Source organism: Passer domesticus, chromosome 28 (assembly GCF_036417665.1).
Source record: "Passer domesticus isolate bPasDom1 chromosome 28, bPasDom1.hap1, whole genome shotgun sequence".
NCBI lineage: Eukaryota > Metazoa > Chordata > Aves > Passeriformes > Passeridae > Passer > Passer domesticus.
The window spans coordinates 2,137,504-2,150,125 of NC_087501.1; the positions used below are offsets into that span (position 1 = coordinate 2,137,504).

General features: G+C 64.6%; 2 protein-coding genes across 14 annotated transcripts in view; one reads left to right on the top strand and one right to left on the bottom strand.

Moving 5' to 3' along the window:
• On the top strand, nucleotides 1-9,665 carry YKT6 (YKT6 v-SNARE homolog). Of its 2 annotated transcripts, none has more exons than XM_064400557.1 (8): nucleotides 1-117; nucleotides 1,898-2,020; nucleotides 4,842-4,924; nucleotides 6,569-6,669; nucleotides 7,503-7,607; nucleotides 7,756-7,821; nucleotides 8,146-8,247; nucleotides 8,503-9,665. In XM_064400557.1, exons 2-8 carry the CDS (start codon nucleotides 1,917-1,919, stop codon nucleotides 8,536-8,538), a joined length of 597 nt encoding a protein of 198 aa, XP_064256627.1. In that variant the 5' UTR covers nucleotides 1-117; nucleotides 1,898-1,916; the 3' UTR covers nucleotides 8,539-9,665. The 2 variants fall into 2 exon arrangements, with proteins under 2 accessions (XP_064256627.1, XP_064256628.1); XM_064400558.1 differs by having other exon boundaries at nucleotides 2-121.
• Nucleotides 9,308-12,622, bottom strand: part of CAMK2B (calcium/calmodulin dependent protein kinase II beta) — a 23,385-nt gene continuing 20,070 nt past the window's right edge. For all 12 annotated transcript variants that reach the window (XM_064400553.1, XM_064400552.1, XM_064400551.1 and 9 more), the window contains 4 exons: nucleotides 12,102-12,177; nucleotides 11,909-12,003; nucleotides 10,825-11,059; nucleotides 9,308-10,754 (listed from right to left, as the gene is read on the bottom strand). In XM_064400553.1, coding sequence (XP_064256623.1) covers nucleotides 10,827-11,059; nucleotides 11,909-12,003; nucleotides 12,102-12,177 — 404 coding nt within the window. In that variant the 3' untranslated portion in view covers nucleotides 9,308-10,754; nucleotides 10,825-10,826. The remainder of the gene's footprint in view (nucleotides 10,755-10,824; nucleotides 11,060-11,908; nucleotides 12,004-12,101; nucleotides 12,178-12,622) is intronic.

The window sequence follows — 12,622 nt, forward strand, 5'->3', positions numbered from 1 at the left end:
CCTGCGCAGGGCGGGAGGCGTCCCGTGGCAGCGCCGGCACTTCCGGCCGCCGCGTTCCACTTCCGGGTCGCGCCCACCGCCGCCCGGCCGCCGCCTGCGCCGAGCCGCGACCGCAGCGTCGGTACCGGGGCGGCCCGGGGGCCGGGGGGGCCGGGGGGGGCCGGGGGCTGCGTTGCAGGGGGTTGTGCCGCGGGGTGGCGGCGTTGCGCTGGGTGCAGGGGCTGGGTTGTACTGGGGTGGGGTAAACAGGGGTGTACTGGGTTATACTGGGGTAAACTGGGTTATACTGGGGTGTACTGGGATGAACTGGGCTGTACTGGGTTATACTGGGGTATACTGGGTTGTACTGGGTTGTACTGGGGTGTACTGGGATGAACTGGGCTGTACTGGGTTATACTGGGTTGTACTGGGGTGTACTGGGTTGTACTGGGGTGTACTGGGATGAACTGGGTTGTACTGGGTTATAGTGGGGTATACTGGGTTGTACTGGGTTATACTGGGGTGTACTGGGATGAACTGGGGTGTACGGGTTATACTGGGGTATACTGGGTTGTACTGGGTTATACTGGGGTCTACTGGGTTGTACTGGGTTGTACTGGGGTGTACTGGGATGAACTGGGCTGTACTGGGTTATACTGGGCTGGGTTTCAGTAGGGTGTACTGGGTTGTACTGGGGTGGGGTAAACTGGGCTAAACTGGGGTAAACTGGGTTATACTGGGTTGTAGCGGGGTAAACTGGGATGAACTGGGCTGTACTGGGGTGTACTGGGGTGGGTTATGGTGAAGTGGGTTATACTGGGTTATACTGGGCTGTACGGGTTTTCCTGGGGTTGGTTTTACTGGGTTTTACTGGGGTGGGTTATACTGGGTTTTACTGGGTTCTACTGGGCTGTACTGGGGTATACTGGGTTGGGGTGGGGTATACTGGGTTATACTGGGTTTTACTGGGCCAGGCCGGGCCGGGCTGGGCTCAGGGTGAGGAGCTGGGGGGGGGGGGGGGCTCTGGGGGCAGCAGAGCCTTGGGGGGAGCCCTGGGGGGGTCAGGGGGTTCCCCAGGGGGGTCTGGGGGTGTCTCAGGGGGTGTCTCTGGGGGATCAGGGCGTATCTCTGGGCTCAGGGGGTCTCTCCAGGGCTGTCTCTGGGGGTGTCTCAGGGGTCTGGGGGTGTCTCTGGGGGTCGGGGGGGGGTCTCAGGGGGGTCTGGGGGTATCTCCAAGGTCTGGGGGTGTCCCCGGGGGTGTCTCAGGGGGTGTCTCAGGGGTCAGGACCCCAGCCTTGTCCCTGTCCCTGTCCTGTCCCTGTCCCCAGGCCCCCAGCCCTGTCCCAGCCCTGTCCCATCCCTGTCCCTGTCCCTGTCCCTGTCCCTGTCCCAGCCCAGCCCTGTCCCTGTCCCTGTCCTGTCCCTGTCCCTGTCCCTGTCCTGTCCCTGTCCCTGTCCCTGTCCCAGCCCTGTCCCTGTCCCCAGCCCTGTCCCTGTCCCTGTCCCAGCCCTGTCCCTGTCCCAGCCCTGTCCCAGCCCTGTCCCAGCCCTGTCCCAGCCCTGTCCCTGTCCTGTCCCTGTCCCTGTCCCTGTCCCTGTCCCAGCCCTGTCCCTGTCCCAGCCCTGTCCCAGCCCTGTCCCATCCCTGTCCCCAGCCCTGTCCCTGTCCCTGTCCCAGCCCTGTCCCTGTCCCAGCCCTGTCCCAGCCCTGTCCCAGCCCTGTCCCTGTCCTGTCCCTGTCCCTGTCCCTGTCCCTGTCCCAGCCCTGTCCCTGTCCCTGTCCCAGCCCAGCCCTGTCCTGTCCTGTCCCTGTCCCCAGGCCCTGTCCCAGCCTGTCCTGTCCCTGTCCCAGCCTGTCCCAGCCCAGCCCTGTCCCTGTCCCTGTCCCAGCCTGTCCTGTCCCTGTCCCTGTCCCCAGGCCCTGTGCCAGCCCCGCCATGCGGCTCTACAGCCTCAGTGTCCTGTACAAGGGGGACCCCAAGGTGCGCCTGCTCAAGGCCGCCCACGACGTCTCCTCCTTCAGCTTCTTCCAGAGGCCCAGGTGGGTCTGGGCAGCCCTGCCCAGCCTGGGGGGGCTCGGGGGGATCCTGGGGGGTGCTGGGGGGCTCTGGGGGGTGCTGGGGAGGGGTCTGAGGCACTGGGGCTGCGGTGGCAGCAGGGAGAGGCTTTTCCTGACCCCAGAGGTGTCCCTGGGGAGCCTCAAAGGGGGTCAGGGAGCCCCCAGACAGGATCAGGGATCTCCCAAATGGGGTCAGGGGATCCCAGACAGGGTCAAGAGGCTCCCAAATGGGGTCAGGGGGATCCCAAATGTGTCAGGGATCCCCTAAATGGGGTCAGGGGGATCCCAAAGGGGGTGAGGGAGCTCCACAGGGGGGTCAGGAGGCTCCCAGATAAGGTCAGGGAGCCTCACTTGAGGTCAGGGACCCCTCACAGGGGGTCAGGGGGCTCCCAAATGGGGTCAGGGTGCTCCCAGATGGGGTCAGGGATCCCCCAAATGGGGTCAGGGAGCTCCACGTGGGGTTAGGGAGCCCCCAAACAGGATCAAGGATCCCCCAAATGGGGTCAGGGACCCCTCACAGGGGGTCAGGGGTATCCCAAATGGGGTCAGGGATGCCTCAAAGGGGATCAGGGATCCCCCAAATGTGTCAGGGGGCCCCCAAATGGGGGTCAGGGGGCTCCACAAGGGGTCAGGGGGCTCCCAAATGGGGTCAGGGGGCTGCAGCAGCTCCTCAGAGCCCCCCGGGGCTGGGGCACAAAGCAGGCAGTGCTGTGGGACACGTGGGGGAGTTGGGAAATTCCTCTGGGAGCCAAACTCTCCGTGCCAGGGTTCTGTAACTGCAGGGGTGAAGGAAGGGCTGAAACTGCCCCAAAAAAAAGCTTTTTCTGAGCCAGATGTGCGAGTGGGACCTGCAGCAGTGCCAGCCCAGTCATTTGGGGGCTGGAATTTGGGGAGAGCAGGGCTGCGGAACCTGCTGGGCAGGAGCACAGGGCTGGGCTGAGCTCCTGCCAGGGAATTTGGCAGGGCCAGGGAGGCACTGGGAGCCCAGATCCTCCTGGAATGCTGGGAATAAACCCAGGACTGCAGTGCAGGAGCTGGGGAGGATCCCGTGGGACGTGGGACCCCCGAGTGTTCTGCGTGGTGGGTGTGACACCCCGGGGGAGAGGAGGCTGTGCTCCCTCCCTGCTGAGGCAGGGATGCTCGGGAGTCCCTGGGCTGGACCAGGAGGTTCAGGATCTTCAGCAATCCTTGGGTTGGATCAGGATGCTCAGGATGTTCAGGAGTCCCTGGGCTGGATCAGGATCTTCAGGATTTTCAGGAGTCCTTGGGCTAGATCAGGGTATTCAGAAATCTTTGGGCTGGATCAGGATGTTCAGGAATCCTTGGACTGGATCAGGATTTTCAGGATCTCAGGAGTCCTTAGACTGGATCAGGATTTTCAGGAGTCCCTGGGCTGGATCAGCATTTTCAGGGTATTCAGGAATCCTTGGGCTGGATCAGGATTTTCAGGATTTTCAGGATGCTCAGGAGTCCTGGGCTGGATCAGATTGTTCAGGAATCCCTGGTCTGGATCAGCATTTTCAGGATGTTCAGAAATCCTTGGACTGGATCAGGATGTTCAGGAGTCCCTGGGCTGGATCAGCAGTTTCAGGGTATTCAGGAATCCTTGGGCTGGACCAGGATGTTCAGGATGTTCAGGATGCTCAGGAATCCCTGGGCTGGACTCTCCCTGCAGTTTCCCCTCCCTGGAGCTGTGTCTGGGCCGGGGGGGGCTCTCAGCCCCCCAGGGGGTGTGAACTGGGGGCAGTGTCCCCTCTGGAGCTGCTCCCAGCCCTGGGGGCTGCCAGCAGAGCACAGTGCCACAGCAGGGCGTGTGCAGTGAGGTGTCCTTGTCCCCACGCCACCCCCGGGCAGGGCTGTGCCACTCCTGGCTGTGTGGTGGCTCTGTGACCCCTCCCTGGTGAGTGTCCCTGGGGATTCCAGCTGAGCTGGGCGTGTGTCACCCGCAGGCTGGGCCCAGGCTGAGCCCAGGGTGAGCCCAGGGTGAGCCCAGGCTGATCTCAGGATGATCCAGGCTGATCCCAGGCTGATCCCAGCTGAGCCCAGGCTGATCTCAGGGTGATCCAGGCTGATCCCAGGCTGATCTCAGGCTGATCCCAGGCTGATCTCAGGGTGATCCAGGCTGATCCCAGGGTGATCCCAGCCTGCCCACGCTGATCCCAGGCTGATCCCAGGCTGATGCCAGGCTGATCCCAGCCTGTCCAGGCTGATTCCAGGCTGATCCCAGGCTGATCCCAGCCTGTCCAGGCTGATCCCAGGCTGATCCCAGCCTGTCCAGACTGATCCCAGGCTGATCCCAGCCTGCCCAGGCTGATCCCAGGCTGTTCCCAGGCTGATCCCAGGCTGATCCCAGCCTGTCCAGGCTGATCCCAGGCTGATCCCAGCCTGCCCAGGCTGATCCCAGGCTGATCCCAGGCTGAGCCCAGGCTGATCCCAGCCTGCCCAGGCTGATCTCAGGGTGATCCAGGCTGATCCCAGGCTGATCCCAGGCTGATCCCAGCCTGCCCAGGCTGATCCCAGGCTGATCCCAGGCTGATCCCAGCCTGTCCAGGCTGATCCCAGGCTGATCCCAGCCTGTCCAGCCTGATCCCAGCCTGATCCCAGCTGATCCCAGCCTGATCCCAGCCTGATCCCAGCTGATCCCAGCCTGATCCCAGCCTGATCCCAAGCTGGGGGCTCTGGGGGCTGCCTGAGCTGTCCCTGGGGCAGGGGGGCTGAGGCTCAGCAGTGTCCCCAGCCTGTCCCCAGCATGTCCCAGCGTGTCCCCATGTCCCCAGCGTGCCCTGTGCCCGTGTCCCCACAGTGTGCAGGAGTTCATGACCTTCACGAGCCAGCTGATCGCGGAGCGCTCGGCGCTGGGCAGCAGGGCCTCGGTCAGGGAGCAAGGTGAGAGCTTCCCCTGCCCCCACCCGGGGAAAAACCACCCCAAAACAGAGCCTGGGGGGCTGCTGGGGCTGCTGGGGGGGGTGAGAGCCTGGCACAGCGTGGCAGAGGCTCTGCAGGGGACCTAGGGGGGTTCTCCAGGACCTGGAGAGGTTCTCCAGGACCTGGGGGGGTTCTCAGGGACCTGGGGGGGTTCTCAGGGACCTGGAGGGGTTCTGTAGGGTCCTGGAGGGGTTCTCAAGGGTCCTGGGGGGGTTCTCAGGGGTCCTGGGGGGGTTCTCAAGGGTCCTGGGGGGGTTCTCAAGGGTCCTGGGGGGGTTCTCCAGGACCTGGGGGGGTTCTGTAGGGTCCTGGGGGGGTTCTCAGGGGTCCTGGGGGGGTTCTCAAGGGTCCTGGGGGGGTTCTCCAGGACCTGGGGGGGTTCTGTAGGGTCCTGGGGGGGTTCTCAGGGGTCCTGGGGGGGTTCTCAGGGGTCCTGGGGGGGTTCTCAAGGGTCCTGGGGGGGTTCTCCAGGACCTGGGGGGGTTCTGTAGGGTCCTGGGGGGGTTCTCAGGGGTCCTGGGGGGGTTCTCAAGGGTCCTGGGGGGGTTCTCCAGGACCTGGGGGGGTTCTGTAGGGTCCTGGGGGGGTTCTCAGGGTCCTGGGGGGGTTCTCAGGGTTTGCAGGGACCTGCAGGAGTTCTCAGGGACCTTCAAGGACCTCCAGAGGTTCTCAGGGACCTGGAGAGGTTCTGCAGGACCTGGGGGAGTTCTCAGGGACCTGGGAGGGTTCTCAGGGTCCTGGGGGGTTCTGCAGGACCTGGGGGAGTTCTCAGGGGATCAGGAGGGGTTCTCAGGGACCTGGAAAGGTTCTGCAGGACCTGAGGGGGTTCTCAGGATCCTGGGGGGGGTTCTCAGGGACCTGCAGGACCCACAGAGGTTCCCGAGGAACTTCAGAGGTTCTTGGGGACCTTCAGGGACCCACAGAGGTTCTCAGGGACCCACAGAGGTTCTCGGGGACCTGCAGGACCCACAGAGGTTCTCAGGGACCTGCAGAGGTTCTTGGGGACCTTCAGGGACCCACAGAGGTTCTCAGGGACCTGCAGAGGTTCCTGGGGACCTGCAGGACCCACAGAGGTTCTCAGGGAGCTGCTGCAGTGCCTGTGCTCTCCCTGGCCCCCTCGGGACCCCCGGAGCTCTTGGGTTGCAGCCCCCCCAGCTTCCCAGGCCACCCCAGTGCAGAGTGGCTGTGCCAGCTTTGCCCTGCAAGCCCAGCTCCACATCCTGAATGCCCACCTCGTGCCAGCCTCCCTGTCCTGCTGCACACCCTCCTGAGCCCCAGCACGTGGGGGAGGCAGCCTGGACTGGCTGCTGGAGCCCTGGAATCACACCCCAGCCTTGTAATTAGTTAAAATGAGTCAAAATCAGGCTGAGCTCTTCCCCCAGTGGTTTTTATCCCTCTGGCTACCGTGGCATGTCACTTCTGACACGTGTGTGCCCTGGCCACAGCACAGTTTGGAGCTGAGCCCCAAATTCTGAGCCCTTCCTCCTTTCCTGACAGAAAGTGCAGGTGCCCCTGCAGGGTGGTTTGGGGGAAGCAGAGGGGCAGCTCTGGGGTGCTGGGGTGGGCTCGGGGTGGCCCTGCCTGTGTGACAGCATTTCCTTGCAGAGTACCTGTGCCACGTGTACGTGCGGAGCGACGGGCTGGCTGGGGTGGTGATTGCAGACAATGAGTACCCCCAGAGGGTTTGCTTCACCTTGCTGGACAAGGTGAGGGCTCCTGCAGCCTCCCTGCCCTCCCCACCAGGGCTTTGGGGCAGGCAGGGCTGCCCACCTCGGCCTGGGCATCGTTTGCCAAGACTGCTCACATCTGCTGGGGCTGCAGCCCCTTCCCCAGCTCTGGGCACCCCCAGCCCCTTCCCCAGCTCTGGGCACCCCCAGCCCCTTCCCCAGTTCTGTTCCTGACACCCCCAGCCCCTTCCCCAGCTCTGGGCACCCCCAGCCCCTTCCCCAGCTCTGGGCACCCCCAGCCCCTTCCTCAGCTCTGTTCTGACACCCCCAGCCCCTTCCCCAGCTCTGGGCACCCCCAGCCCCTTCCCCAGCTCTGTTCCTGCTCTGGGCACCCCCAGCCCCTTCCCCAGCTCTGTTCCTGCTCTGGGCACCCCCAGCCCCTTCCCCAGCTCTGTTCTGACACCCCCAGCCCCTTCCCCAGCTCTGGGCACCCCCAGCCCCTTCCCCAGCTCTGTTCTGACACCCCCAGCCCCTTCCCCAGCTCTGTTCTGACACCCCCAGCCCCTTCCCCAGCTCTGACACCCCCAGCCCCTTCCCCAGCTCTGTTCTGACACCCCCAGCCCCTTCCCCAGCTCTGCCCCTGGAACAGGGCAGTTCCTGTCTCCCTCAGGCTCCCAGAACTGGGCCCAGCCCTCGAGGGGAGGTGGCAGTGCCAGCCCAGGGGATGGTCACTGCCCTGGTACCAGCCCAGGGCTGTGCATGAGCTGGGAGCTCCCTTCCCAAAAACCTCCAGGTCTATTTGGATGAGCAGACCCCTTGCAGCCCCTGTGGCCCCACGGCTGTGGCTCCTAAGTGTGTTTCCTCCCTGGCAGGTGCTGGAGGAGTTCTCCAGGCAGGTGAGCAGGATGGACTGGCCCTCAGGGTCACCTGCCACCATCAGCTACTCCGCCTTGGATGGGTACCTCAGCAAGTACCAGGTGCAGAGCCCAGGACCCTGCAGGGCTCCTGTGTTCCCCCAGCCCTGGGGCTCTGTTCCCGTTCCCCTGGTGTCCCTGGGGCTCTGTTCCCGTTCCCCTGGTGTCCCTGGGGTGGTGGCAGCTCTGTCACCCTGCTGTTTGTCCCCAGAACCCCCGGGATGCTGACCCCATGACCCGAGTGCAGGCGGAGCTGGACGAGACCAAAATCATCCTGGTGAGGCTGCAGAGGAGGCCCTGGGCTGCTTGTGGGGCAGGGTGGAGTCACCCCAGGCCCTTCCCAGAGACCTCCCTGGCCTGGGGGCTTCCTTTCCTCTTCCCCTTTTTGCTCCTTGGGCTTTTCCCAGCTGGACACAAGCACCAGGGCTCGGCCCTGCTCCCCATGCCAGCCTCCTCCCTGTCCCTGCCAAGCTCCATCTCCCCTGGGGCTGCAGGGCTGGGGGGGCTGGCAGGAGGTGCCTGGGGGGTGCTGGCAGCTCCACCTCGTGCTGCAGGCTGCCCTGGGGCTGCTGCTGGGGCTCAGCACACGTTTCTCTGGCAGCACAACACCATGGAGTCACTGCTGGAGCGTGGCGAGAAGCTGGACGACCTGGTCTCCAAGTCCGAGGTGCTGGGGGCACAATCCAAAGCCTTCTACAAAACGGTGGGTGTGGGGTGAGCCCCTCCCTCAGGGGCATCCCTGGGGGGGCACAGCTCGGGGGGCCAGGCAGGGATCCCCCTGTGCTGCAGGGAGGGAGCTGGGTGCCCCAGTTCCAGCTGCAGGGCTGGGGGGTCCAGCTGTGGCCACAAGGAGAGGACCCCCGGGGCTCTCAGCCAGCACAGGGGCGGTGTGGGACCCCAGCTGGGACCCCCCAGACCCCCGGGCAGCTTCACAGAGGGGTTTTCCTTCTCTTCTCAGGCCCGAAAGCAGAATTCCTGCTGTGAGATCATGTGACATGGAGCCCGGGGTCTGCACCTCCGGACCACCAGCCCTCCACACCCCTCCACAGCCCCCCCAGGGCTGCTCCTGGGGCTGGGCCGGGGGTCCCCAGCCCCCTGGGCTGATGTGACTGTTGTCCACCTTGAGGGGACACCAAGGCTGGCACCAGGCCGGCACCCAGGGGGGGTGGTCCACATGGAAGCCCCCCCAGCCTCGCTGCTGCTGGGGCAGCTGGGACCAGGGGCTGCCTGGCCAAGCACTCCCCTGCCTTCACAGCCCCCCAGAAGCCTGGAGGAGCCCCCCACTGCTGTCCAGGGGCTGAGGGGGCAGGCAGAGCCCCCACTGCCAGCCCAGGCAGCTTTTATGTATTTGTGTCCTAAGGGTGAGCTGGGGGTGGGAAGGGGAAAAGGTTTTTTTGGGTGGGGGGTGCCTTCTGCCCTCCCTGGGCAGCTCCTCCCAAGCTTGGAGCTGTGTCCTGGTGCTGGGGGAGGGGGCTGCACCTCAGAGCCCCTCCCCTGCTCCCACCAGCCTGGGTGGGGGGCTCAGCAGCTGCCAGGGCCCCGCTGCCTCCTCTTCCTCCTCCTGGGGAAGGGCAAGGTCGGGCTCGGGCTGTAGCTGGGCTTGTTTCTGTGCCCTGGCTGCACGGCCAGGGGATAAAGTGGTCTTTGGCAATTCCTCTGTTCCTTTCTGCGGCGTCCTGGGTGGGATTTCAGACAGACAGACAGACAGACAGACACATCCTGGGCACCCAGGTGCACCTGGCCTTGCCTTACTTCAATGATCATTGGTTTTTCCTCATAATTTATTTGCAGTTTTCCCGAGACAAAAACGAAATCAGAGTCATCTTTTACACTTACAAGGCTCAGAAAGAAAAGACAAAGGGGATTTTTTTTTTTGGGGGGGGGGAGGAGGGGCACGGGGGGGGGGGGGATATGCTGGGGAGGGGGGAGACAGAAAAAGAATGAGAGAAAAGGGGAGGAAGGAGAAAAATTTTGGCAACGATCCACCAGCATTCATGGGACAGGAACAGCTCAGCTCCTCAACATACAGCGTTAGCGCCCGAGGGTTGCTCCCGCGCAAAGGGCATGCAGAGAAATCATCGGAATAATTAAAAAATAATTAATATCCCCCGCCCCCCCCCCCCTCCCCCCCAGCCAAAACCAGCCCTCAGCGTGGTGGGGATGCCCTGGGGAGTGGCGTGGGGAGTGCCTGGAGTGGAGCGAAGCCTCCCCGGGGTCGGGGGGCTGGGGGGGGGGCCGGGTCCCCCCGAGCGCCGGCCGTGGGAGGGGGGTGCAGGGTGTGCTGCCGGTGCCCCCCGAGCTGGGGGTGCCCGGCGGAGCAGCCTGTGCCCCCTAAGAGACCCATTCTCTTAGTCTAAAGTGCTTTCGATGCTGCGTCAGTGCTGGCTGGATCGTCCTGAGCCCCCCACCCCCGGCCCCAGCACCCCCCGGCTGCCCCCTGACGTGGCACCCACGTCCCCCCTGCCAAATCCTGCCGGCACCCCGAGCTGGCACCTGTGGCAGGGGGTGCTGGGGACACGGGGGTGCCCCTGCAGGGTGAGCCTGCCCTGGGCTGGCAGCGCCCAGGCTCAGCGCTCCCAGGGCAGGGCTGGAGGGGAGAGAGTCTCTGTGTGTGTGTGTGTGTCCCCCCCCCCTCACCTCGCTCACCCCCCGGCAGCCCCCCGATGCTGGGGACCCCCGTGGGAATTCAAAAATAAATAGCTCTCTCTATGTACAGGGGCTGGGGCAGGACAGAGCAAAGCGGAGCCCAAAGAACAACATCCACCACCAGCGACAGCAACACGCCACGAGCACAGCCGGGAGGGGGGCCGGGACCCCCCTTCCCCCCCAGCAGAGACGGGCCAAGGGGGGGGGCTGAGCCCCCCAGCGCCCTCGCCTGTGGCCGAGCGGCTGGGTTGGGTTTGGGGGTGTGGGTGGGGGTTTGGGATCGGGGTGGGTTTTCCCCCTTTTTTTCTTTTTTTTTTTTTTTCTTTTTTTTCTTTTTTTTTTTTTGTGGTCTTCTTTCGGCTTTTTTTTTTTTTTTTTTTTTTTTTTGTCTTTTTGTTTTCTGCAAACACAGGCACCGGAGGAGGGAGGGGGAGCAGGGGCTGGGGTAAAAAGGAGGGGGGACAGGCATGCGGACGCGTGCTTCGGGGGGGCCGCAGCTCCGGCTGCCGCTCGGCTCCCATCGCCGTCTCCGTCGGGCTGGAACCAGGACAGCCACCGCCAGCTCTGCGGGGACACCCCGGTGAGCCACCCAGCAGCGCTGCCCGTCCCCCGTGAACACCCTGCCCGGCCTCACCTTCACTGCAGCGGGGCCACGGGGGCCCCCGAGCCGTGGAAGTGCACGTTCTGCCACTTGCCGTCGCGGCGGTGCCACACGCGCGTCTCCTCGGACTGGCTGGTGCGCGGCCGGCCCTGCGCGTCCAGGTACTGCGTCAGGCGGATGTAGGCGATGCACGCCGCGTCCTCGCCGATGACGTGCACGTGCGGGTTCAGGATGGTCGTGTGGATCGGCTTGTTGTTCTTGGAGAGCACTGCGGGGCGGCCGCGTCAGCGCCGCTGCAGCGGGGAACGGGCAGGGGACGGGCAGGGGAAGGGACGGGGAATGGGCAGGGATGGGGAGAGAGAATGGGCAGGGAACAGGCAGGGAAGGTGGCAGGGATGGGGTAGGGAATGGGCAGGGATGGTGACAGGGATGGGGACGGGGAATGGGGAGAGAATGGGCAGGGGAAGGGACAGGGAAGGGGCAGGGAATGGGCAGGGAACAGGTAGGGAAGGTGGCAGGGATGGGGCAGGGAATGGGCAGGGATGGGGACAGAGAATGGGGACGGGGAATGGGCAGGGATGGGGACAGGGATGGGGCAGGGAACAGACAGGGAAGTGGTAGGGATGGGGCAGAGAATTGGCAGAGAAATGGACAGGGAATGGGCAGGGATGGTGGCAAGGATGGGGACAGAGAATGGGCAGGAAAGGGGCAAGGAATGGGCAGGGATGGGGAGAGAGAATGGGCAGGGAACAGGCAGGGATGGAGACAGAGAACGGGGAAGGATGGGGCAGGGATAGGGACAGGGAATGGGCAGGGATGGGGCACGGATGGGGACAGAGAATGGGCAGGGAATAGGCAGGGATGGGAGCAGGGAATTGGCAGGGAACAGGCAGGGATGGAGGCAGAGAACGGGCAGGGATGGAACAGGGATGGGGACAGGGAACGGGCAGGGATGGGGACAGTGCAAGCAGACAGATGGCCCAGCAGGGGCAAGCTGGGGACAGGCAGGCGAGGTGACCAGGATGGGCAGGCAGTGGGCAAGAGAAGGAGGCAGGCAGGGAGACAGGAGGGCTGGGCTGGGGGGGAGAGGAGGGGCAGGGGCAGCTCGGGTACTCACAGTTCTCGAAATAGAAGCGGTGGAAGTCCATCCCCTCCACCAGGTTGCCCAGTGCCTCGGGCTCAAAGGAGGTGAGCCCCGGGTCGCAGATCTTCCTGCAGGCAGCAGGTGAGAGTGGCCCCGCCCTGCTTGGCCCCGCCCCTCCCGGCCACACCCTGCTTGGCCCCGCCCCTCCCGGCCCCGCCCCACTCACGCGTAGGCCTCGAAGTCGCCGTTGTTGACGGCCTCGATGAGCTGCTCCGTGATCTTGATGATCTCCTGCTTGCGGGCTGGGGGCACGCCACCGTCACCGTCACCGCCACCGTCACCGCCACCGCCCCAGCCCCCGGGGACACCGCGGGCGGGGGCGTGGGACGTGAAGGGGAGGCATGGGGACAGACACGGGGACGGACAGACAGACCTTGGGGGCAGAAAAACCTTGGGGACAGACAGACAGACCACGGGGACAAACACGGGGACCGTGGGGACGGACAGACAGACCATGAGGGCAGACAAGACAGACCACAGGGACAGACACAGGGACCTCGAGGACAGACACAGGGACTAGGGGGACAGATGGACACGCCTTGGGGACAGATAGGGACCCCCCCAGCTCTGCCACACCAGTATTCACACGTGTCACTGCTAGCCCAGTGCCACCCCTGCATGGCCCAGTGCCCTCCCAGTGCCTGCCCAGCATGGCCCAGTAGCTCCAAGTGGCTCCCAGCCCCACTC

Coding starts and splice junctions, on each gene's coding strand:
- YKT6 (XM_064400557.1), top strand. CDS start 1,917: ATGCGGCTCTACAGCCTCAGTGTCCTGTACAAGGGGGACCCCAAGGTG. Junction 4,925..6,568: donor GGCCTCGGTCAGGGAGCAAG/GTGAGAGCTTCC, acceptor ATTTCCTTGCAG/AGTACCTGTGCCACGTGTAC. Junction 7,608..7,755: donor GGTACCTCAGCAAGTACCAG/GTGCAGAGCCCA, acceptor GTTTGTCCCCAG/AACCCCCGGGATGCTGACCC.